Consider the following 25,678-nt stretch of genomic DNA (forward strand, 5'->3'; position numbering starts at 1 on the left):
TGCTAAACTCACCTTTGTAAAACTAACACTTATGTTTATAAAGTTCAGAGTTCAAAAGCCTTGCTCCAAAATATTTACAATGTATTTTTTGTACAAAGTCTGAGCACCTCTGAAAGTATGTTTTTGGAAGGGTTTGTTTAGATTTGATTTAAATTAAATCTTTTTTTACTACATTCCTTTCATTCCCATGTTATTATTGCTGAGGTATTCTAGAATATAATCATACATGCCACTTTTGCCTCAATGTTTTTAGTTAGGTGAAATAAACAAAAATATCAAGGCATGGCAGACTACCTAAGAGAGTGAAAAACAGGCTCGGACTCAGTAGTGTTAAAATAGCTGGGTACAATGTCCTACTTTGTCAAATAAACACCACTCCTGAATAACACACTTCCCGCTTATTGGACTGGCTTGACTGCCACATTTTTGTATTCAAACAGCTCAATTATCCTATGATCCTGTGATCTGTGTCTGTTATTTTGCTTTTCTTTTTATTTGCTAGTCTCAGATATGGCTTTTCTTTGAAACTCTTCCTAGAAGGCTAGCATTACAGTTACCTATTCACTGTTGAAAATGAGATTGCTGTTTTGAGGCACTGTAAACAAAGCTGTGAGCTGAGGACCTGTGAGGGATCAGATTGATGGCTTTATCCTCCTGCGCACTTGTGCACTGGGTCCTCCAAAGACTAATTTTATCCTGGTTAAAGCCAGTTTACACTGTTCTGTGAAGGGAGTACACAAGATAAGATAGGTGCACAAACATAATTACCATAAGATAATAAAGTTGGATTCACTGATATACTCTGCAATTGGCACGCAGCAATGAAAAATGCTGTACACCTACAGAGATATTCCATTGAAAATCAGCCTTTTCAAGCGTTAACAGTGATTCACAACATTGACATTGTCAAGACTATCTGATCATTTTAATATTATCGTAATTGAAAAAAGGGAGTTCCTTCCAAAAACAAGGATATGCCAAACTTTTGAACAGTAGTTTTTTATATTTGTGTTATTGTTTCTGCTATGATTATAATCTGCTATCATTAATATTGTTGTTCTCATTAGCACATTTTGTAAGTAGCTTTGGATCAAAGCCTCTGCTAAATACATAACCTTTGGATGCTTAGCCTCTGTTAAATACATAACCGTTGGATCAAAGCCTCTGCTAAATACATACTGTAACCTTTGGATCAAAGCCTCTGCTAAATACATAACAGTTGGATCAAAGCCTCTGCTAAATACATACTGTAACCTTTGGATCAAAGCCTCTGCTAAATACATAACCTTTGGATCAAAGCCTCTGCTAAATACATAACAGTTGGATCAAAGCCTCTGCTAAATACATAACCTTTGGATCAAAGCCTCTGTTAAATACATAACAGTTGGATCAAAGCTTGTGCTAAATACATAATCGTATGTCCTCTTCCCTCTAATCTTGTTCTCCACAGAAAAGGTGCCCATCTATGAGCCCAACATCACAGAGCCAACATGTAGAGCTGAGCTAATGCAATGTAAGAAAACTCCCTGTGACTGCCTGCACTAGGATGGAATATAAACTCCCTGTGACTGCCTGCACTAGGATGGAATATATACTCCCTGTTGGTTTAACACATTTGTAGGTGATTGGCAATGAAAGTCTAGCCTGGATACCAGACCGAACTTAGCCCCGCCCACACATTTTTTGGTTGGGAAGTTCTGACTAGAATTATGAGTATGACATCGTCAGGCTAATGAAAGTCAGCATTGATGAGGAACTTTAAAATGTATGAATGTTGAACTTCTTTATCTCAAAATACAACAATGTTAGATAAGTGTTAGATGTTAGATAAGTGTATGTTAGATAAGTGTATTCAGTGTGAGGACGTTTGTATGGAAAAGGCTATCAGGGAAAATGGCCGCAATATGAGTCACGAAATAATCAGTGAGCACAAAATAAAGACCAAAAATCAAAGAATTGTGGATCATAGTTACCCCAATATCACGATAACATATGTTTAGAAGAGTGTATTATGGGATACAAGAGGATTTTTTATACAGATCTTCAGAATGCTTTGGAATATTCTATCATGGATGGAATATCTGGGATGGAATTCATAGAATGGGACATTGCAATGTTCTGAAGTTCCAGAATTCTTGCAATGTTCTTGAAGTTCCATAAATCTTAATTCTGCCAAGTAGTTAATTTATCGTAACGGTGGTAATTATCGGACGGCGTGTGTTATCGGCAAACGTTCGTGTTGTCATGTGAATCCATTACTGAAGTTATAGATTGTTAATCCATTATTAAACTTAGCATTTTGATTGTTTAACAGAATGGCCGATGTTTGACACTGTCCGATAACTGACATAGGTACACTACTTATCACCAACTGGGATGTCTCATTCTGGCTCGACAAGAGAACATCATTTTCACCATCCCTCAAGATCTTCATTTAGTGTCAGTGCTAGTTTAGCTTATGACATTCTTTGCATTGGTTGGCAATACTTTTTTTTAATTTTTACTTTTAAGTAATTTTTCTAGTAATTGCCAATAACATTATTCCAAATAATATTTTCTGTGATGATCCTTTTATAATTTTGGCAAGTAGCATTATAATAAGCGAGATAATGTATAGCCCACCAGTAAATCCTTAAAAAATAAATCCCTTCTGTCCTGATCATCCTGTTGGGATTTGTTTTTCAGGAATGATTAGCAGACTATATATTATCCCTCACAATGGTACATAAAAAGCGTTACACTAATTAATTAAATTCAACAGATGCATTCAGGGATATTACTTTTTGAATTGGAGTGTTTGTTGTTCTCTTTCGTAGATTGGTTTAATCTATCCCTTGATGACAAAACAGCCAACAAGATGCTATGGATTTCCAACACGGGGTCTAAAGTAACTCGTCGGACACAGGAGGTGTGTCCTTGCTTGGATCGTCCAGAGCGCTATGAACTTTCACCACAGGTATTGGGCATCATTTATTAATTCCATCATTCTTTTTTCCTCCATATTAGTTGCATTCATCCTATTCCATGGCCCTTTTGTCTTGCTCCCTCAGGTGCTGTGTAAGCAGTCTCTATGGGCTGCGCGGGGCTACTGGGAGGTGGAGTATTCAGGATGGGTGGTCATTGGGGCCACTTATGAAGGGGTGGGGAGGAGAGGGGGTGATGGTCCCTGCGGTCTGGGAGAGAATGAGGAGTCTTGGGCTCTGGAGTGGTCTGGGGTCTGTTATCAGGCCTGGGTTAATGGGGTCAACAAGAGAATCAATGGGGTGCCACAATGCTCAACCATTGGTGTCTACATCGACCAGCCTGCTGGGATCATCAACTTCTACTTGGTCCAAGGTAGGAAAGAGGGGGAAGAGCATAAGGAGGTGACACTACTCTACAGAATACAGACTGAAATGACACAGAGGATTCTGCCAGGCTTCTGGATGGGAATTAACTCCACCTGTACAATCCTCAATAAAGAATGAAAAAAAGTAGAACCCAAGAGGGCTATTACCATTTCAGACATTGCACCTCATGCAAAAACCAAAACTAGTTCTTGAGTCTGTGGAAGCAGAGTTTTATTTCTGGGTCCATACGTGTTATTCAACATTGTATAAGAGTTGATATTACAATGAAATTAATGATGTTATGATTTTATTTTGATTCTAGGTGCAATATTAACTGAAATTAATGTCCACTGATTGTGAATGCATGTTGATTTTATACAGCTTAGAATAGATGGCTTGGAATGTTGTTAGTATTATACTGGTTCCAGATTCTATAGGCTAGTATTGCAAAATATTGGTATAAGAATCTACAACTTCCTGCCTGTGTTTTATGACTCTCTGCACATCCAATAAACAATTGGATTCTGAAGAAGATCTGTGTTATTTAAGAGATTAGTTCATGGATTTCTGTATGCCCCCCCAATATATAATTATTTATTTGACATGGGGAATCTCTCTAACGACCCCAAACATGTATACAAAACAAACATAAATCAAAAGTCAACTAGTACTCACAAAAACGAATCACCCAGGTCACACAGGTCACACAGTATACACAGTATACACGGTATTCACGGTATTCACAGTATTCCTTGCAACCGTGAGGAAGTAAGCACTCCTTCTCTAATGCCCCCTCTGAAGGAATGAGCCACTCTTTAAATAATCCTGCCCTCTGAGCTAAATTGGTCAGCCCTAGTTGGACACAACCATTGAAGTGGGGGAGCCCTCCCCACATTAGTCCCATAGATAACATAATAAGTGGAAGTAATATAAGCCCACCACCAACTTAACTAATGCACCCAAAACCATATATTTACAATATTTACACACCTTACACACACAACACATATTATTATCATACATACATAACACAATTAACATCCACCACCCCTCAGGACAGTCCCTTCTCCCTCCCCCGTGTGACGTGGAGAAATATCACTCCTCAGCGGCGCGCGCTTCGACATACGAGCAGCAGGACGTGAGTGTGAGAGTGTGAGTAACCTTATGTATGAACGGTCCAGGGTTCTATATGGAAACAGAGAGTAACATGAAACAGTGGGTACCACACTACATGCCATGGATGGTGATGATAATAAACGGGTGAACAGTGACAATGGTGGTTTAAGTGTTTTCTGTTCTACCGCGAGAAAATCGAGTTGTAACCACATAATGGAGTCAGCGCCTGAACTCACGCCAACTCTCACATGGTTAACAAAGAACAAAGCAGTATGAGATAACACATTCTATCAGTTCACCAGGCATTCACCAGTTTTACAGTCTTTACAAATTGCATGAAAGACCAACACCCGTTATGCAAGCCAGTGTTAAAAAAAGCGTCTTGTCCTATAGTCAAAACATAGCCATACTTGCCAGCTTTACTCTGATCGTAAGGTTTTATAGGATCATTCCAAATATATCTGTCAAAAAGTAATCCAAATAAGAATATGAAAAAATGGTCAATATATAGAATAATCAGACTGATGCTTGTAAAATATGGATGGTCCATGGCCCACTCGCTTCTCTCCAAAAAAGCTCAATAAAAGGCTTGAGCTAAACATTGTTTCTAGAAGACATTGAACATCTTTCCAATGAACTTTAATAGTCACTTGCATGAAGGGTCAGTAGGAAAGGGAGCTCGTTCCTTCTCCAGGGCGAAGGCCTCCCTCCAGATATGTGCTGGAGCACCCCAAACTTGTCTCAGTTCTGATGCACCAAATCTCCCCTTAGTCCAAATTGTAATTTGATTGACTGTTAATTGATTAGCTCAAATATCAACCACATTTTGGCAGAATCATGGACTCCACCTTTATTATATGTATTGTCTTTTTAATGACTGACATTACAAGAACCAAATTACAATGAGTTCACATTCACATTCATCCTTTAATGAACCAAGGTTTTCACTCAAACAAATACTAAATAAATGCATACAGTAGCAACTGTATGAACTTCATGAAATTCATAAAAAAGTATTCCAGTAAGAGCAATATAAACAGATCTTTATTGCTTCTACACTCTCCAAGGTGGACCCCACTTCAATTGACCACTGATCAAAAGAGCCCTGAAATAGGCTATTGTTAATATGGTACATCACTGTTAATACAGTGTATCATCATCATCCAACACCCAAGGTAATATAGGGTGATGTACATAATAAGGTGAAGTACTTTATTTCTATTTCTATTTTAAATGTTCATGGCCATCTCAGGAAGCAGACAGACATCATTAAGGTGGATTTGAATGTAATACATTACAACATCATTATACATTAGTAATCTTCCAAATGAAGGTATGTCATCGTGCTGCAATGTTTCTGTACTGCTCAGAAATGCACCATGAATGCCTCCTGCAGATGCAGTGATTGTGAAGCATTACCACATATTTCTTTCTATTCTGCCTGTTTAATTAAATGTGTTAATGTATACATATAATTGTTAATGTATACATATAAATGTAAGCACCTGCCTGACCTTCTCTCCATTCTACTCGGCTTTGCTATCTACCCTCTATTTGATTTCTCTCCCTACATACCTTGTTTTCTTTCTGTTTCGTTCCTCAACCACCTACATCTACCAAATCTTACATACAAATAAATAAACCTTCAGGAAGTATGTATTGAGATAGTTTGTTGAATGTATCCCACCAGAATTTAAAGTACTCAGATCTACAATGTCCGCAGCAAAAGCACACACTATGACAAATATACAAATCGACAATTCCAAATCTCTATAGAAAAGCTGGTAGGTTGTTCATAGTGGATAGTGTGATAACATCTATGCAATAACACCTTACACGCTATCATATGTTTCAAAATATAATACCCTTAATCACAACGCCTGGTGTGAAAAATGAATGTATCATTCTGGATGTTACTGATGGTGTTATAAACTTGTGCTGTCCACGGTAACCTTGCTCCAAACAAATGAACTGCGATTTTCGGCTCCATTCATAATAGCACTGTACACTGATTGATTACCTTTTTGGCTTTGGCTATTTTCTGGTATACTTGAGCCTGTCTCACTCTGTGGACATCCGTTTTTTCCAACCATAACATCCTCTGTACCTCCATCTACACATGTATTTCTTAGCTCTTGCTTCTCCTGTCCTGAGTCTTTAGTTGTTAATGAATCATCATCATCATTTTTAGATTTTTTGCTTTGAGAAGAATAATCAACATTGGATATCTCCTCATAAATAGACAACTCAAGGCTTAACTGGTGAGGTAAACAACTCATACTCTTGTCTGTTGATACAGATGTCGCCATTGAATGGTTAGGAAGTTTGTTATTCTCATTTTTGGCCAGACTACCATTTTTTCTGCCATCATAAGTGCAACTTGCTGCTGGTGTCATGACCAGTGACTTTGATGGAAGTGATAGGCCACATAACCTTTCACCCATCCCCTCTTGTTTATCCCGACTTCTAAATGCATTGAGTAACTGTACTCTAGTTTCCTTGCACCTGGGTCTTGCTCCTGATGTGTATGTCTTGTTTGTGTTTAATTGTTCATCAGCTGACTTGTTTTGCTGGGTTGTTGATGAGTGCTCTGACAAATCCTCCAGTTCAGACTCAGTTGTATCATCATAAGAAAATGATTCAACTCCATGATTGGCCAAGGATCTAAATCCCTGCCATTCACAAGTTGACAGGAACCATTCAGATCGGTTATTGGTGGATGCTGAAGGCCTCTCTGTTGCACCAACCTCATCAGTTAGTGCAGTGTTTCGAACTGGGACTGATGATAAGTGAGCCGATAAATTGTTGCAGGTTTCATGGTTAATGCTTTTTGTAGGCCTGTGGCAAGAATCCAAGGCTTTTTGGGATTGTACAGTGTCACCAGCATGAACACTTGAAGAGGTGTTGTCAGATACCGGTCCTTCAGAATCTGAAATGTTGAAGACTGTTGAGTAAAATATTGAGACGAATTGAACAGAACAACAAGATAAATTGTTAATTTAAGATTTAAAATATGAAAGGTTAAAAAGATGAATTACCTGACAATTCAGTTGTTTGGAGTATGGGGGTAATGGGAGGAAGATGGCCAGTCAAGATAGGGTTCTCTCTAGATACACTGAGAGAGAAATATATATATAGATATGGTTCTCTCTAGATACAGTGAGAGAGAAATATATATATAGATATGGTTCTCTCTAGATACACTGAGATATATATATATATAGAGAGAGAGAGAGATTTTATAAGGACTCTTCATACTATTATTTAAGATGTATTCCAAGGGAATAGGTATTTTAGTCTTTATCAGACTAAAACTAAAGCCATAGTGACACGGACATTCCATATCGATTGTCTAACTCTGATAGATCGATAGATAGATTGATAACTTATTGATCATCAAATGGAAATTGCAGTGTTGCAACAGCAATTCACATAAATCACAAAACCCATAACTTCTATAAAACAGACAATGAGGTAGGTCAAAAACACTGTACTTACATATATATATATATAAACTCAGCAACACAAATCTGAGAGCAGTAAGAATGCCAATTAGAATTTGTGTATAAATGGAAAAAAACTGAGGTATTGTAGTCTGAAGCTAGATATGTGTTTAGGATGTGTATATTTTATAATGCACTGCTCACTAACTGTATCTTTTGAAATTCCAGCTCTTGACCTGAATGTAAGTCACTTCTTTCATTATTCATTCATGTTGCCCAGACATGCACTGTCTACCCACCTTCTGATGACTCTCTGTCTGATACGCTCCACTCGCTTCAGTTTGGCTTCTCTCTGCTCAGGGCGCAGGTGGAGGTCCGAGGGCTGGGGAGAAGTCAACAGAAACACAGCATATAGTTGGACATGTTATTTGATGTAGTCACATTAATGCTATTATAAACATGGGCTATAAAAGGTCCTTTGTACATTTGTAACATTACCTGTCCATGCATTCTTTTTCTGTATAGGAGGTTTGTCTGAGCATGTCTTTATAGATATAGAATCTTTGAACAACCAAATCATTTTCTCAGTTGAGCAAACACCACTATGTGACACTTTTGAATGTTATAAACCTCACCTTCTCTCTTCTTTCTTCAGCGCCATTGTTTGGATGCACATTCCTCTCCGCCTCCGGAGCAAGCCTCTGTTCTTTGGATGTTGATGAATGTCTCCTGTTTTGTTGAGTGGCTTCTCGACTCCTTTGTTGTGCCATTCTCACTGATCTCTGAGCTTTCATCTCAGCTTTGCCTTCTTCTGGTAACCTGGGTGCAGTGTGTTGAGAAGACATCCGTGAGGGTTTACTTGGAGCCCTTTTAGGCAGCATTTGGGGGATTTGCTCCGGTAGTGGATTAACCAGTTCCAGTGGTGGGTCCTGCACGGAGACTCGATGTGCCACGAGTGCAGAGGGCAGGGTGGCTGTGATGACACGGGTCACCCTGAGGGGCATGGCTGTGGCCTCATGCACACTTGAACTCCACTCATGATCAGTGGCAGAGGGTTTGGATAGGGATGCTTCCCTCTGGGTGTCAGCTGTGTCCTCACAGCTCTTCGTTTCCTCAATCAGTTCTTGCTCTCTCCTTCCCTTCTAATTGATACAGAGAGTATTGTGTGTGTTAGCATCCATGTCCATGGGCATCTAACAGTGACAGTGTAGGGACAGCTTTACTTTAGCTACACATTTTCTACACTTACTGTGTAATCCTTTGTGTTTGTTTTAGTAACATTCAGAGCTGGATTTGCTGATGGCCAGGTATGAATTGTATTATCTATGTCGACAAGGAAAAGAAACATTAAGGTAAGACTAACAACCTTTTTGGGGTTTGCATTGGATTCAATTCATTCTCATAGTAGAAAATAATACTTTGAATTACCTTGATTGCAGTCATCCTGTATCTGCTCTTTGTAGCAAGAAGATAGCTTACTATAGATATGTGAATCACATCTTGGAGTCTAAGAAATAATGTGTACATATACAATAATACATATGGTGAGTTATGATGTCATCATTCCTACATACAATGAAACCCTGTGTGTCATGACGTGGCCTCACCCTACACAGAGTTGGGCTGGTTGTCCAAAGGTTGTGAGTCATAGGGGGAACAAATGGGGCCTCCAACTCTCTTTCCTGCATTAACTTTCCATGATTAACATTCTTTAACATCATATATATACACCAATACACACACAAACACATATCCATCATAACAAGGTGATACATCTTTATAGAGAAAAAAAAAACGTCATGTCTTAATACCGTGTAGCAGAGTAATGTCACATAAGGTTGTGTGTTTAAGTATGCTACTGACTGGAAGAACTTACCAAATTGTGTTCAAGTATTTCTTCACCTGAGGGGTGTAAAATGAAGTCATGAAGTAACAAAAAGGTTAAACAAAATACTTGAGATTGATGTCTGTGAGACAGATTCTTTTAAAATGGCATACTAAATGATGTTAATAAGTCATTTCATGTCATTTCAATAACAAGGAATAACATTACGTTTTCTTCCATTACAATGTCACATAAGGTAATACACTACATTACATTATAATAGGCTACATTGTTCAACAGAGAAAAAAAGTTTTAATCACATGATCTTGCGAACAAGCTTGGCAAATACATGTTACAGTTAAAGTAAATTTCAGTAAAAGCAATACCAAGTAAAGGCAAAAGAGCTTGCCAAATACAAAAGTGGCCGCTAGTGTTCCAACCCTGTTTGGATTTACTGGAGCTTAATTTTGATTTGACAGTGAGGCCATAATCGACTACACTTGTGCAGATGCCTTGATGAATAACATTCATGCCCCAGTAATCATCTACATTCTCTGCTGGTCCTCATCATAGTAATTAGTGTCCTGTATGTCCTTGTATCTGGTTCAGTTCAGAGGGTGGCTGGTATAATGCAGATACTTTAAGACTTACCTGGCTGAACTTGCAGGCTTAATACAAGCCTATAGTGATTTCTGCTGTCTCTCAGACCACACAGAATGTCCTCCATCATCCAAAGTTGCTTTTGTGCTTGATGCTGCTCCTTACAAAAGAAGTGAAAGAGACAGGATATTCCTGTTGAGTTTGTCCGTACTCTGCTCAGAAGTGATAACCATAGTTAAATGAACCATATCCAACCTGAGGTCTCTGTACCTGATGCATGCCATAGTGGCATACATGCTGAAGCTGAGAGCGAAACACGGCCAGCTCCGATTCCATTCTCTCATACTGACACCACACATAATCCATGTCCTGTAATGCACACAGAATACAATCAACTGACACATAGTTTTGCCATAACAGTGATTGTGTCTGAAGACTTAGCATAATGTGGGTATTTATAAACGTACCGTTGACACATCACATATTCTGGCTCTGATATTGACCAGCTCCTCCTGTAGTGAGGCCTTCTGGGTCATTTGTGCCTCTGTGTACCTGCATTCGTCCCGCTGTAAGTGGCTCACTTCAAGAGCAGCCTGAAGATTGTCCTACACACAGAACACACCCACCCACCTGATTCATTGCTTTCTAAGTCATATGAATCTTTTCAGAGGACATTTGCAAAGACACTGCTTACCTTTTCCACTTGCAAATGGGACAGTTCCATACAAAGGGACTGGAGTTGCTTATCACATCCACAGAGCTTTGTTAAAACAGCCTGAAATGGACAATGAGTCAGAGTAGGCATGGAAAGAGGAGGAAGAGAGGAGGAAAAGAAAGAGAACATGCAGAGATTATAATCCAATCAATCGTAGCAACTAAATGAATCAATCTTTGTGCTGTTTTCTTACATCTACATGGTTGTCAAGGGTTTTGCTGGACTGAATTTCACTCCCTTGACATGCATCATACCTTTCACACTGAAAAACAGAAAACTGGATTACAAACAGTCATTTCATACAGTATTATTGTGTAATCGCTTAGATGGGGGACACTGAGAGTTGCTAGTGAAAGAGATGAGCACAAAGACAGAATGACTGTTACATAGCCAAGCAGAAACACATATGTGCACATCACAGGCTGACAGTACCAGATTGGGTAGATGCTGGCATATATATGATTGGTTGCGAAGGGACTGACAGTGTGGATTGGCTGGATTAGGGGAGGGCCTGGGAGATGGCAGAGGTGGCAGCTGGCTGCCCACAGACCCCTGAAGAAAGAGAACAAATGATGGCATGATGGCTGACATCTTTTACAACATTGTGTATGTTACAACATGTTTATGTCTCTGTCTATGTTTGTGTTCCTTACCTTGTGTGTATGTCTCTCAACACCAAATGTTTGTTTGCTGGATGGTGGCATTGGTGGCAGGTCATTATGAGGTCTAATGTCCACTCTCCCCACTGGAGTGTGTGGCCGGGAGTCTAACTGACCTCTGGAGCTCAGGGATTGGGAGTAAGAGGGGAAGTATTGAGGAACAGTGAGGAAGGGTCTGTTGATGTCAGTCTGTTGTTTGCTTGATGGCACGCTAAGAAGAGCAAGAGAAAAGCCTGGATTGGTCAAATATTTTTACACCCACTTCATTGAATTCTGCAAAAACTGTCTACAAAGAACACAAAAAATCTATGACCATGAAAGACTCTATAGCTAAAAGTAGGTTCTAAAAGTCTGTTTCCCATAGCAATAGGAATATATATATATATATATATAAATATAACAAGGCCATTTACATATTTATACATGATGTTATGTATGTAATTTCACCCTGTAAATACTGACACATTGAATGGTGTTTATTGGACCTTTTGACAAAATGCAAAAACTGTCAAGCAAATGTCATTTTTTGTATCATATTTGAAACATCAGGATTTGAGTCAGTTTATCGATCATACATTTTTTTCATTTAGAAACATTGCATTTGGAACATTTTTGAATATTTCATGCAGGAGGTTATTTTTTTCAAACAGGAGCTTTTTACAATCTTTTTGTTTCGCTTTGTCATGATTCAGCATCATGAATAGCAATACAAAGACAATGGAGGGATTTACGGATACATTACCTTAAATACTTACTATGTCATATTTCATATTTGATATAATGATCTTAAATACCTGCAGTATCATATTTGATACATACAGTTTTCAACAAGATTTTACTATAAAATAAAGTATGAAATATTAAGTAACTATGAGTTGCTTCAATACAGTGCATATTTCTATATTGAAATATTAGTAATAATATGAATGTTATTCTTACAGTAGCTTTTAAAAATTTGCCAAAGATTTTCCTGCCAAATACTTGTGAGTTACCACATGAAGGCAGCCATTTTGGATTTTGCATTCAAAGGCACCTACAGTGCACAGATATTCCACCAGAGGGCAGAAGACATGTGTTAGATGTCATATACCAGGTTTTTCAGGAAAGAATTTATCATGATGATGTAGACATTTCAAAAACGAATGTAGCATATGATAGAACACACATTAGGGTTAAGTAAAACAAATACGCCATACAGGGTTAAGTAAAACAAATACGCTATTAATGGACTGCTAAGTGTCAAACAAGGCCAAAAGTGGCCGCAGTATTGGTCGAGCTATTGTATAAAGTGCTTTGAGTCTACCCCACTTCAGGGCACTAGAACGATGGGACACGTCCACCAAGGCACCCAAACCTTACATTCCCTATCAGTATTGTGGCGCTACAAGCATGACAATCTGATGTAGGTGATTCTCATTGTAAATGTGTCATTAATGTGTCATTAATGTGTAAAGCGCTTTGAGTGCTCTCTGAGTAGAAAAGTCCAAAATGAAGTCCATTTACCATATTCATAGCTCTGTGAATACTAAATTAGGTATATAGGCATATAACGTATAGAGGTACATTCAAGGCCATGAAGGGATTTTTTTAAGGAAAAAAAATCATTTTGAGGAACAGAGGTTTAGGGATTTAATCAATTCCAGGAGAGGAACTTTGTACTGTTCCTAGTCGACACCATTCACATTAGATTAGTTGTAAGATCCTCTAATAAAGTAAGTAACTGATGCTTTCATTTGACCATACCTCCTTTGCCCAGTCTTCTTCTGTCCTCCATCCTCTATCTGAGCGTCTGCTCTACCCTCTGAAGGCTGAGTTGGTTCAGTCTGTTTGTTGGTTTGTACATCTCTCATAGATGCACTGTGATGAAGATGCTCAAACTCACTGCTGCCTAACTGTGTGAAGTCTTGGTAACTAGAGCAACGCCTGGAAGAAAACATACCCCAATAAACATCAGAGTTAACTACAACTGTTAACGCATCATAATAATAATAATAATAATAATAATAACACATAGTACACATTTGCATGTTTAAACTGACAATTTGCATGTTTAAACTGACAAATTGGCATCTTTGGAGTAGAAGTTAAAATTATATTAATAGTCCTGTGACAAAAAAGTTTTAATAGGATTAATTCACTTATTAATGGTAGACTCTGTATCCATGCTTGCTGATTGGCTGATAGCTCTGACCCAGCCCAGCATATCTTCCTGGGTGTCTGCACTGAAGAAATAGGTGCGCATGCCTTTATGTACTACCTGTCGAATACAGACACACATATACATTCGTATGGTATGACGCAATAACATGGAAGATGTAAAAAAGTGGTCATATTTCAACATTTTCTTACTTTAAATGTGTATTTCCGGTTCCTGCATTCCCTTGGGGTACAGAAGAGAACGTTGTAGCTTGGCAGAGGGATGCTCCCCAAAACGGTCTCCTCTCTGCTGTCTAAGGGAAAATGTCCTGACTCTTTGATCTTTATTTCATAAACATTCACACCTACTCTGCACCAGATTCAAAACATATGTGGATATTTTGTGTGTAATCAGTTTATTCTATATGAACTTCGATAATATTTAATGTATTGAGTTTAAGTATCAACTTGGTCAAATCAAATGGGAAAACTGTGACTGATTTCAATTGAATGTCTGCAGGTTCTGTCTTTATTTACCTTTATAGTAGAAGAGACAGTACTCTGAGAGCACAAACCATCTTCGCTTCCACAGCTTCAGACCACTGCTATCCTACAATAGGAGCCAAATTCCAAGCAAGTCATCAATACAAATTATTGGTGCAAATAAGGAAATTGTCTGTTGTCTGTTTTGCAGTATCACTGAGGTCTTAATGCCCTGCATTCCTGTAGGCCTACTCTTTACTGTATCACTGAGGTCTTAATGCCCTGCATTCCTGTAGGCCTACTCTTTACTGTATCACTGAGGTCCTGTAAGTGAGAGTGTCTAAAGAGTCTGCATAGTCAAGTGAAAGAAAAGATGAGTCAAGATCAAATCATCTAAGTTAGTTAAGTGTTAAAAAGTAAAAAGGGACAATTTGAAACAGATTCATACTTATATACTTTATATAGTAATGCGTTATGCAGGTTTTCACCTTTATGAAGTGTAACTCAAACTTCCTTTCATGGTGAACACCTCAGAGGTAGATACACCTGTCACTCCCTTCTGGCCTCGCTGTCCAGGCTCTGCATTATGTAAGGGATAATGTATTGTCATTATCCAAAATCCGGACAATACCTCCGGACAATACATTATCCCGCTTATTATACGGATACTTGCCAAAAACGATAGAAGACATTCCTCCAAAATACCTCTCTTTAATGATTTAGTTGCCGTTTCGTGATTTCTGCTAAGAAAATATTGTTCTTCAAGCAAATAGAACTTTTAAGTTTCAGGTGTTGCGTAGCAACCCATTACTTGCTGACTTCAAATTACAATGAGTCTGTTACGTTAAATGACCGGACTACTTGCGGAATGATATGAAAGATGTGAATTAGAAGCACAAAACCCGTTGCCAATGACAGCGGTCAATATCTTTTCGCAGCGGTGAATATCAGGAAATATTCACCGGCGAACGTTGGGGTGCCCCATTCAAATCAACGGTACTTTTTGGAACATTCTGAAGAGCCGTATAATAAATCATGTTATTGCACAACATTTCTTAAATGGAGCAAAATAATAAGTAATCAGTAGCACTTTACTTTACAGATTGGTAATAAGTGGGTAGTATCATGGCAACAAGTGTTTAAAATCATGGTAACAACTCCCAAAAATGGCATAATAGTTGTTTTTAAACAATAATCCATAATTTGTGGTAACAGGTCCGTTACAAAATGGTAATATCTTGGAGTTGATATGGAATTACTTTTAAAATGTAGTAATTAATGGTGAGATTTGATGAAAAAGTTTGTATGAAAATATACAGTATTTTTCCAGTAACGACCCAGAAACAAAACCATTAATTTCATGTCTATTCCATGGAATCAGGGATTGCCTGTTTCTATTTCATTTCTCTGCAATGGCTAGGACTGGCCTTCTAACGATGGTCCTAAAACTGATGTATCATACATACTTTAGATTTAATCTGTTTATTGGGTTGGAGACATGTTAAGAGCTTGACAAATGAAATACCAATATCGATAACAATTCAACACTAACATTATAGAGTGAATTAGAATTTCACAAAATGACACCAGGAGCATGCTCATTTTGAAAAATATGCTAGGCAAAGCTAAACTCATTACTCTGTAGAAAATAAATAGATACAACATATCTATAGAAACAAAGGACTTTGCCTTTTCAGTCAGGAAACTACATTTAACCATTTAATCCTTAATGCACAACTGTGACATTACCTGTTTAGTGCATCTGTATGCAAGAAGGAAAATGTGCTCGCCAAAATAAAAATCCTGCCAATGTTAACATTCAGACATTACCAAATACAAAATACATTGGTATAAGGTCAACCAATATTCTTATAAATGACCCTGCTCAACAAGTATGAGGTATGAGTTTTCTTCATATATATTTTTTTATTTTGTATTATCTGAGTGTGTCCATTGAGAGGATCTCTATTTTAGCCAGCACTTCTTGTTCCTTGCACACACAGGTAAACCACACAGTGGAAGTAGCCTACAGAATTGAAGCTAAATGTCCAGCCTATGATATATATTTGGTTCCATGGTTTAACAGTTAGGACCTGACTTAAAGGGTGAACAAGTTACATAAATTGTACAAATTCTTTTTTTTATTTCAATCTACTTGTCTCTGCTCCAGGGGCGTAACTATAGGGGATGCAGCAGGTGCGGCTGCACCTGGGCCCGTGGGGTGTCGGGGCCCAAAGATAAACACGTGTGGCTCGACGGGCCCATCCCACCAAGTACGGTGACGGTCGTCGCTCGACGGGCCCACCTTCAGTCTCAATACAGCGTCAATTTTTTTTTGGATATGCTCATGTTCAAATATGCGCTGGTTTTAAATAGATGGCAATGCCAAATGCTTTATATAGCCTACACTTGAAAAGGCAAACTTATCTCAGTCATGGTTGTTATTATTTTTGGGGGAAAATTAGCAATTTATAACAAAATCATATGCTTATCCTACATACACTATAGAAACTATCAAAAAACTGCATGATGATTGCTCGGTAATATGTATGTTGTTGTCCAATGTCAAGTCTCTATTTGATCATGTGACAATACAATACGTTATAGTTAAACCAATTCTGATAACCTAGTTCATTGAGCACTTTACAGCACAACTTTACTCGTAACAATGCCTTTTAAGCACAAGAGTGGAAGTAGAAAAGGGCAAGAGAAAAAAGAACAGAAGGAGAAGGCGGCAAAGCTGCCTAAATTAGATTATTTTGGCTTTTTAACTAGCCCATCAACTAGTCGCCAGCCCACGGAGTCAGCAGTGCAGCAGTTCAGCTGGGATCAGCATCGCTGCTTCTGCCCTCAGTGGGTGTGTCAGCAACCATGCAACAGTTAACAATTTTTACGGTAAGAAATGTTCCCGCTGAGAGTCAAACAAGACTTAGTTCATTGTGTAGGCACCCATCGCGATAACAAACACCTTGTTATCGCCTTACACCTTTGGAAGTAGGGAACGCTACGATTCTTTTTTTTTTTTTTTTTTTTTTTGCGTTCTCAAGGGGGGCCCGTCATAATATCTTGCACCTGGGCCCGTCGTTACTACGTTACGCCACTGATCTGCTCTCTTTGTTTTTTTTTATGCTATAGCTATGTCTAGCATGGATTAACATTAGCTGTGAAAATGAGTGTTCTTCCAGTGCCATACGATGACTGAAATGACTGACTTTTTAGTCATTTAGTTTCTTTTGTCTAGCTCTTAACATATTTTCATTGCAAGAAACAGATCTAGGTTTTGGACAATCATTCAAGGCTAGCCTTCCAGCTACCGCAGAGAAATGTATTCATTTGTTTCTGGGTAATTACTGTATCTTACCATTTCATTACTACATATAAAATCTCACCAAGAATTCTCACCACTACTTGCACATTTAAAAAGTGATACCATATTAACTACAAGACTTATTACCACAATAAATGGTGGATTATTGGTAGAAAAGCATCATGGAGGATGGAGAAGGAGGTGTGATGATGTAGGGGTGGAGAAGGAGGTGTGATAATGTAGGGGTGGAGAAGGAGGTGTGATGATATAGGGGTGCTCTCTGATGATACTATTGGCTATTTACTCAAAACTCAAGGCTGCAGTGACACGCCATCCCATTGGATTATCACTGGTTTGTCAACAGTGACCAGAACGCCTCAGGCTATGGAAGGGCTAGCGTACCAAAAAGAAGAGTGATGGAGTGCTGTATCAGATCACCTGACCTCCACAATCACCCAGCCTAAACCCAATTGAGATGGCTGGGGATGAGTTGGACTGCAGAGAGAGGAAAAGGCAGTGCTCAGCCAACTAGTTCTCAGCACATGAGGGACTATTGAAGGGGAAAAGCGTTCCCATTGACTACCTCTTGAAACTGGTTGAACGAATGACAATATGCATGAGTGTGCAAAGCTGGCATCAAAGCAAAATGTGGTCATTCTGAAGAACTAAAACATTAATACATACATATTTTGGAGTATTTACACACTTTTGCTCACTATATAATTGCATATGTGTTATCTCACAGTTTTGCCTTCAGTATTCATATAAAACATAGAATCTAATAGAAAGAAAGAGAAACACATTGCACACATTCAAACATGTAAGTGATACTGTATACTGAGTACGATCACTGGCACAGGAATGTGTTTGCTAGCACACACCCTTGCTTCGGTCTTGTCCCGCCCCTAACTGTTTACACTGGTGATTCAACTTTGTCTGGTCATTACAGTGAAGAAAAGAAACAGATTTAAACATCTTCACGTCTTGAATCTTTCATCTTAAATCCCCATTGCTGATTTTAGATTGTAACTTAACTCTGTAATTTTAAATTGGATTTCTTTTTTCTTTTTTTTTTAATCAATGTTTTGCTAGGTAAATATGCAGATTGTTTCCAAAGTAGTTCTATAGTTCCAATCAACTTTTCCTGAAAAGGTCTTTCCCTATTTGATGTACATATACTGCAAATTCATAAACTCCATAGTATGAAAATAACAGAAGGGCGCAGAACACACATTCACCCACTCATTCAACAGCAAATAACAAAGAACATCAAAGTTATACCTTTTTATAGAGCCATCCTCTGATTACCACCGCGCAGTTAGGATCTCGCTTTACTGCATAGCATCTTTTCCCAAACGTCTGAAGCTTCTCTTCACCTGTCTATACAGACGATCAAATAAAACGCATTCTTCAGCTACATGAATATCCCACAACACAAATGTGTCACTATTGTTTAACAGGGAGGTGTGTTATACCTGGGACCTCACAGGGAATGAGGAGATGGTTACCACACTGGAGGCCTGACTCAGTCTGTCCTGTTCATCCATTCTAAAGGAGATAAAGAAGAGGGGTCTATTCTGGTCACCATGCAAACATTAGACAATTCAGTTTAACGTATACTGGCATCTAATAAAATAAATAAGATAGATAAGAATCCTAACATTAACAATGTAAGAGGACACACAAAGTCTCCCTAAAACTTATTTAAATGCCCTGTGTGCGAAATATGTGAAAATAAACATACATTTTCTATGTGGGTACTCATACAATACTACCAACTCTTTCCTTTGATCCATGACATCACCCATCCCACAAACAGCTACAGTTAATGCCACTAAAAAGACAAATATACCTGAGGTTTTTAAGCAGTCAGATCCATGAGATGTTTAACCTTTTGTGAAGGTTTTGTGTCTTCTGAGAGTTTGTGTGAGGTCTTAACCCAGCAGTGTGTTCCCTTTCCGCCTCTGGCCTGCTCTAATTCTATTTTCAGCAGCAGAAAACTGTAGCCACCACATGCTCTTACTGACAGCTGACAACCTCTTGGCTGTAGTAGGGGAGGGACTTGACAGAAGTCAGGGAGATGGAGTGAATGCCAGACATGCTAGTGGTGGAGTTTGGTAATATCCAATCTCCCTCGTGTGTAAGACTCACGGCCCTAATTTCATTGACGTGTAACCTGCATTGTAAGTCTGTTGGCAAGGACTTAACATAACTCCTTGACTGAACAAACTCATTTAGGTAATTTAATACCACAAGTCTTAGGCACCTTCAAGGGCAGGCCAATGCCTTATTTGGAATTCCATGCCAATTGTGCTGTGCAAGGTTCATAATTCATACCGAGCTACAGTATGTGCTGAGTGCATTAATGTTGCCTTGCAGTCACATAAAGCTTTGTTCTATCTAAAATGCAATTGGAGTTATTGTAACAGTGTATGGTGTTATGAAATGATTGCTTTTATCCTACATATATGATGATATATTCATTGTATGTGTGTTGTAAAACATTGAAAGCTTGGCCAGATGCTTACTACATCTCCTTTGTTCAATTCAATTGAATTCCATTCAATTTTATTTATATAGCACCAAAACAATACAATTGTCTCAAGGTGTTTTACAGAGCCCAGGGCCTGAACGGGCGATAGGGCAAGGACAAACTCCCTGTTAACCGCGGCACATAAGGGGGGCTATCTGCTTGAGGCAGAGATGGAGAAAGGGGGGGGGGAATGTCTTAAGTCTTAAGTCAAGTAGGAGGTCTTGGTTGATAATTACTAGTGTTGGATGTTTATGAGAAGCCATCGAGTGTGGGTAGATGGCTAGATAGTGTAATTCTCAATTGTTTAGGGCCTACAAGCATAACCTCAGTTTTATCTGTGTTAAGGAGCTGGAAGTTGTTAGTCATCCAAGCTTTTATATCTTGCAGGTAGGCTTCTATCTTGGGTAGATGTACAATCTCATCAGGTTTCACGGAAGGGTAAAGTTGGGTGTCATCAGCATAGCAATGGAAGTTAATGCCATGTTTCCTTATGAAAGCACCTAAGGTTAGCATGTACAAGAAGCAGAGCCTTGGGGAACACCATTACTTACTCTGGTGTGATTGGATGACTTATTATGGACATTAACAAATTGGTGATGAACAGAAAGGTAAGACCTAAACCAGGATAGGACACAGCCATTGATGCCAACATGATGTTCAAGTCTCTGTAGCAAGATATGATGATAGTGTTGAAAGCAGCACTAAGGTCTAGAAGAACCAGTATTGAAGTGCACCTTTAGTTAGTAGGTCATTCAGAACTTTGACTAAGGCTGTTTCAGTGCTGTGATGGGCTCTAAAGCTAGATTGGAAGTCTTCTTTGATATTGTTTTTATGTAGAAAGGAAGTAAGTTGCCTAGCTATTACTTTTTCAAGTATTTTTGGATAGTCCCTCTTTGGATTATTCATGTGCTCTATGATATTGTAATCTATGCTAATGTAGTCTACGCAGTGTTCTGTGGACTCAAAAACGGTTAAAAAGGGTTATTACGACTCACTACATTTAAGAAACTGTCGAGGTGAGATCAATCATTTTGTCTTTTTTTCTATTGAAGTTTTCCTGGGGCTGTTTTGCCATTAAAATGTGGACATTTTGATTCCAAGACACAAAAGACAACTGGAATCATTTGGGTTTCTTCATTAATGAGGAGCTCTAATAATGTGCATTGCTCTGTCTAAGTGCCAACATGTTTTCTTCTTCCCCTCTTCACTATATTGTACATAAATAAATGTCCTAATATCTTATATACCTCATTTAGTGTTCCCAAATATCATACGTACATGCAATTCCACAGATCAGTAGAGATGAACAGGAAACTCAATAGGAAGATCAATATTTTTTTGTCAAACTAAAGCTTGTCCATGCAAGTTTCTCAGACAAACACAAACACAAACACAAAACATGAATCAATTTGTATGTATTGCTTTGTCTGCTTTTAACTACAGCCCTGCATTTTTCAAATTCATAATATTTCAAGGCAATCGGAATGAGCACTTGTCTTGTACATGCAGCAGCTTGTTGTAGAGATCAAATACACACAAGTAGGACAGTATATCAAGGTAGAGCAGCAAAAGATCCTGTAAACAACTTAAGCATGTCTTGCTAGTTCCCAACAGACTAAAATACCCTACAATGTACAGTCCACACATACTTTGCCAGACTTTCTAATACACAGCCTGTACCATGTTGGTATTTTAATTTAATGTACAAATGTACACTCTGTTCCCCTTCCTAACTCCATCGTAGCGTGTTGTGTGCGCTTCAGATCTGTTGCATAGAATATGCAGAATAAACCAACACCCTACCCATCAGACCGGCATTCTATCGAGTCCTTTGCTAAATCATGGAACTAACTTCAGAGCTAAAATCAAGTTCTGTTGTAGTATAGTATAACAGTGGTGTTTTCACATGAAATCATTCGAAACACAACGATCTTTCACATACTTAATCCAAGTATCACTTCAAGTATTGCAGGATGGTCATAGCAGCACCTGACTAAAATAGCCCATCACACAATCTTAGTGGTAAATATGGTCATTTCATGAGGTGGCTGGCTGCTTGAAAAAGATTTACCTGTGAGCCAGCAAAGAGAAACATGCATAAATTGTACAGAGGATGAATTTGATAGTTTTGGTGTCTATCAGGACCATTGGCAGGATAAAGTCTTATTAAGGTTTTTGACATACCCTGACAATTTCACAGTTTAAAGTGTTAGGCTGAATATCTGCGCAGGGGGAGGGGGCGTGGCGGCGGCGGTTACAAACATGGGGTACGGGACTGTAAAATGTTTGGGAACCACTGCCTTACGTCACTGACTAGGGCCCGTCATAATAACCTGCACCTGGGCCCGCCGTAACTACGTTACGCCACTGGTACTCTCCACAAAGGTATTGCTTGGTGATGTATTTAAGCAACTTAAAAATGTTGATAAGATCAGATGTTTTAGGACAAATTTCTATGCAGAGTTTTTTTTCTGTTAAAATCTAGTACAATGTAAGGGTCCATCACACCATCACAGTAACAAATATAATTTCATATTCTTTATCAAATGCACCAACAAGTCATCAGGACATTATTTGACCACAATCTTAGATTAAAACTATCAGCATCCATTCAATTAATATACTTTAAAATTGAATAAACATACAGGTTTTAAACACACATCACTTCATTCCTCGCATATTCGTCTGTCTCACTTCAAAACACAAGAGTGGGTGTGGTTCTGAATTAGGTTATTAGACCCACCTGCAGGCTTTTCCACAGCTAACAGCCTGACAGAAACATGTGCAAAAACCTCACACTATTAAGCATGTTTTAAAATAGTGAATATAGCATTGGGCATCTTCACAATACCGTCCACATCTTTTAAGCTTGCAAGTGCAGGAGAAATAAAAACAGCAGATTGTATGAGCCTTTTAAAACCCATTGGTACTTTACAGTTCAAACCAAGATCACACCTACACTGCACTCTTCACAGCAAACAGCCCAGATCTGAGACACTTCCTCATCAAGGCCTGTCCTCTGCAATACAAGCAGGCACCTGGGCCTGTGAGTACCTGGGCCTCTGTGCACCTGGGCCTGTGAGCACCTGGGCCTGTGAGCACCTGGGCCTCTGAGCACCTGGGCCTGTGAGCACCTGGGCCTTCACTGGACCACAAGCTGCTCTGCCACTGTATTTCACCAGGAAGTTCTCAGGTACTGCTGCTCTCTTAGAGCTTGGCTGTAGTTCCCTACAAGGCTCACATCAGCAACGAAGGGTTCCCAAGCTATTCCTCCTCCAGGCTCTGGCCAAACCCAACAGGACAGCAGCAGGAATGTCCCACTTCTGATGCCAAATGTGAAGATATTACCGCATTTTCACATTCCCCAATTGCAATTTGAATATTCAGTATTGAGAAATTGAGAAATACATTGTCATGCCTTTGTCATGTCAAGGACAAAGAGAGAGGTAGGGTAGGTGTAAGACTCATTTTAGGTGTACTGCACCTATCTGGATCTGAAGTGGCTGGATGGGTGAAAAAACAGCTACTGCTGGGTATCTATATGGTCCAGTTCATGGAAGTTGCACGATTTAGGCCCAGCAGAAACCATAAATCATGAACTTCAGCTCTAATGCAGTGGGTAATAGTAATCACAGGACAGGAGAATTCAGTGTCCAAACACTTCGTTATCAATCCATCAGTGTTTCAGCATGTTCCTGGCTGTTTGAGGTAAGCAAATTAAGATGGAGTTGCTAGCCCATAACAAGGACACAGACAAAAAAAAAACAGACAAAGAAGCAGAAAATGGAAAAAATGTCCAGAATATTTCCTAACCCCCTCACTACACCCACTTAGGAGATCTCATCACATAGCCCTGTTGTTGAATCTCTGAAACAATGAGTGCACACAGCAGTGCTCACACTCTACATTACAAAGTATGAGAACTCCTGGAAAACATTCAGTACAGCAAATGAGAAGATTAAATACAAATAAAGATTTAAAACATTTTGGAGTTAGATTACACATACAGCCTGATACTGTTTCCTGTTTACATTCTGTCAATAGGAAATGAATGGACTGAATTGACATATTGAATGTGACAACGCAAATACTGAGAAGAGTGGCAAAATGTAACAAAAAAAATGTCAGTGTTTCTTCAAATTCCTGACAAAATTGAATGCTACTATTACCATAATATTGGTAATATCAAGATGAAAGTTTTAAATATATCTATTCATGAAAATACCATCACAAATGTACTTTGTGTAAGCCTTGCTTGCTTGCCAGCTTAAAAATCTTAATTAAATCAGCAAAAATGTTTTGTTTTGGGGTTTGTTCGCCACTGTCAGAAATATTTTTTTTAAATGTTAAAACATTTATTTTGGTAACACTTCATTAGGATAGTCTGACTACAGAGACTTTACAGATGGTTTGTTGAAATTCAAGTTCAGTCTTTCTAAATATTCACGGAACACATCCTTAACCAAACCCAATCCCTAAACCTAACCTTAACCATAAATTGTACCTAACATTTAACAGATAGTTTGCTTATAATCTTAGCATCTGTAGATAGTCTATAAAGGACCATCCAAATAAAGTGTGGTCTTTATTTTTTAAGATGAAAAACTGCATCTAGTATTTCTGAATTTACACCTTAGTCACGTAGCTGATACTGCTCCCTATCAAAGAGAAGGTTGCTATAGGTTTCAAATTCATAACATAATAACTAAACTATATTATACTTCAAATCCTATATTTCATCCTGACCCTACTGTAACTGTCATATTGTTAGACTACAATGTTTCCATAATGTTTTAGCATTTTATGTTGGCATTATTGTTTACACTCCACATGTTTATATATGGTATATATTTAGTGAAATTTGTTGTACCTTTCAGTTGAATTTTCATCGGCTGTCCACCACATAACGTTTCTTCAACAGGAATGGCTTCTGCATTCATCCCGTCTCCCATGCTCTCCCCCTCTCACTCTCTCTGTCCTCTGCCTGCCTACACGCACTGTCTATGAAGGCCCAATCTAGTTGGTTTCCTAACAGTAGTTCCTCTGTCTACCATTTCTCCCATGCCCAGCTGTTTGGCTCCAGCCCCCCCCCCCATCTCACACATGCCACTAGTCTTTGACCAGATTCACATATTTCTGTCCCATTAATAATTCAAAGATTCACTCCAAAGTCAAATATCTACAGATACAGTCTGCTCAGATTCAGTATAAAAGCTATATTTAAGAGAGGTGGAAACTTTTTACAGCACCTCAAAGTAAAGGTCACTTTAAAATGAAATACTTACAAATAATAACACATAATGAACACTGTAGTTGTAACAACACATAATGTAATAACACTGTATTTGTAACAGATAATGGACACTGTAATTGTAACAACACATAATGTAATACCACTGTATTTGTAAAACATAATGGACACTGTAATTGTAACAACACTGTGAGAAGGTGAAATCTCCTCCCCTTCTCACTGTGACTCATGAGGAGTTTGGCCCAGGTGTGGGGTGGACTCCCCCGCCACAATGGTTGGAT

The 25,678-nt window shown here is 38.6% G+C and overlaps 1 protein-coding gene across 6 annotated transcripts; it reads right to left on the reverse strand.

Moving 5' to 3' along the window:
* Nucleotides 1-5,069: 5,069 nt before the first annotated feature.
* si:ch211-234p6.5 lies at nt 5,070-25,143 on the reverse strand. Of its 6 annotated transcripts, none has more exons than XM_031561107.2 (22): nt 25,017-25,143; nt 19,089-19,161; nt 18,895-18,993; nt 14,361-14,433; nt 14,037-14,137; nt 13,826-13,944; nt 13,431-13,610; nt 11,682-11,898; nt 11,461-11,580; nt 11,222-11,290; nt 11,008-11,088; nt 10,781-10,918; nt 10,584-10,682; nt 10,365-10,467; nt 9,765-9,790; nt 9,496-9,579; nt 9,317-9,395; nt 9,138-9,211; nt 8,524-9,030; nt 8,188-8,270; nt 7,484-7,560; nt 5,070-7,389 (listed from the first exon to the last, which is right to left on the reverse strand). In XM_031561107.2, the coding sequence occupies exons 1-22, from the start codon at nt 25,049-25,051 to the stop codon at nt 6,371-6,373; spliced, it is 3,456 nt and encodes a 1,151-aa protein (XP_031416967.1). In that variant the 5' UTR covers nt 25,052-25,143; the 3' UTR covers nt 5,070-6,370. The 6 variants fall into 6 exon arrangements, with proteins under 6 accessions (XP_031416967.1, XP_031416965.1, XP_031416964.1 ...); XM_031561105.2 differs by having other exon boundaries at nt 10,365-10,473; XM_031561104.2 differs by having other exon boundaries at nt 9,496-9,570; nt 10,365-10,473; nt 10,569-10,682.
* Nucleotides 25,144-25,678: the final 535 nt, after the last annotated feature.

The sequence above is a fragment of the Clupea harengus genome, chromosome 23, assembly GCF_900700415.2.
Source record: "Clupea harengus chromosome 23, Ch_v2.0.2, whole genome shotgun sequence".
NCBI classification, from domain to species: Eukaryota; Metazoa; Chordata; class Actinopteri; order Clupeiformes; family Clupeidae; genus Clupea; species Clupea harengus.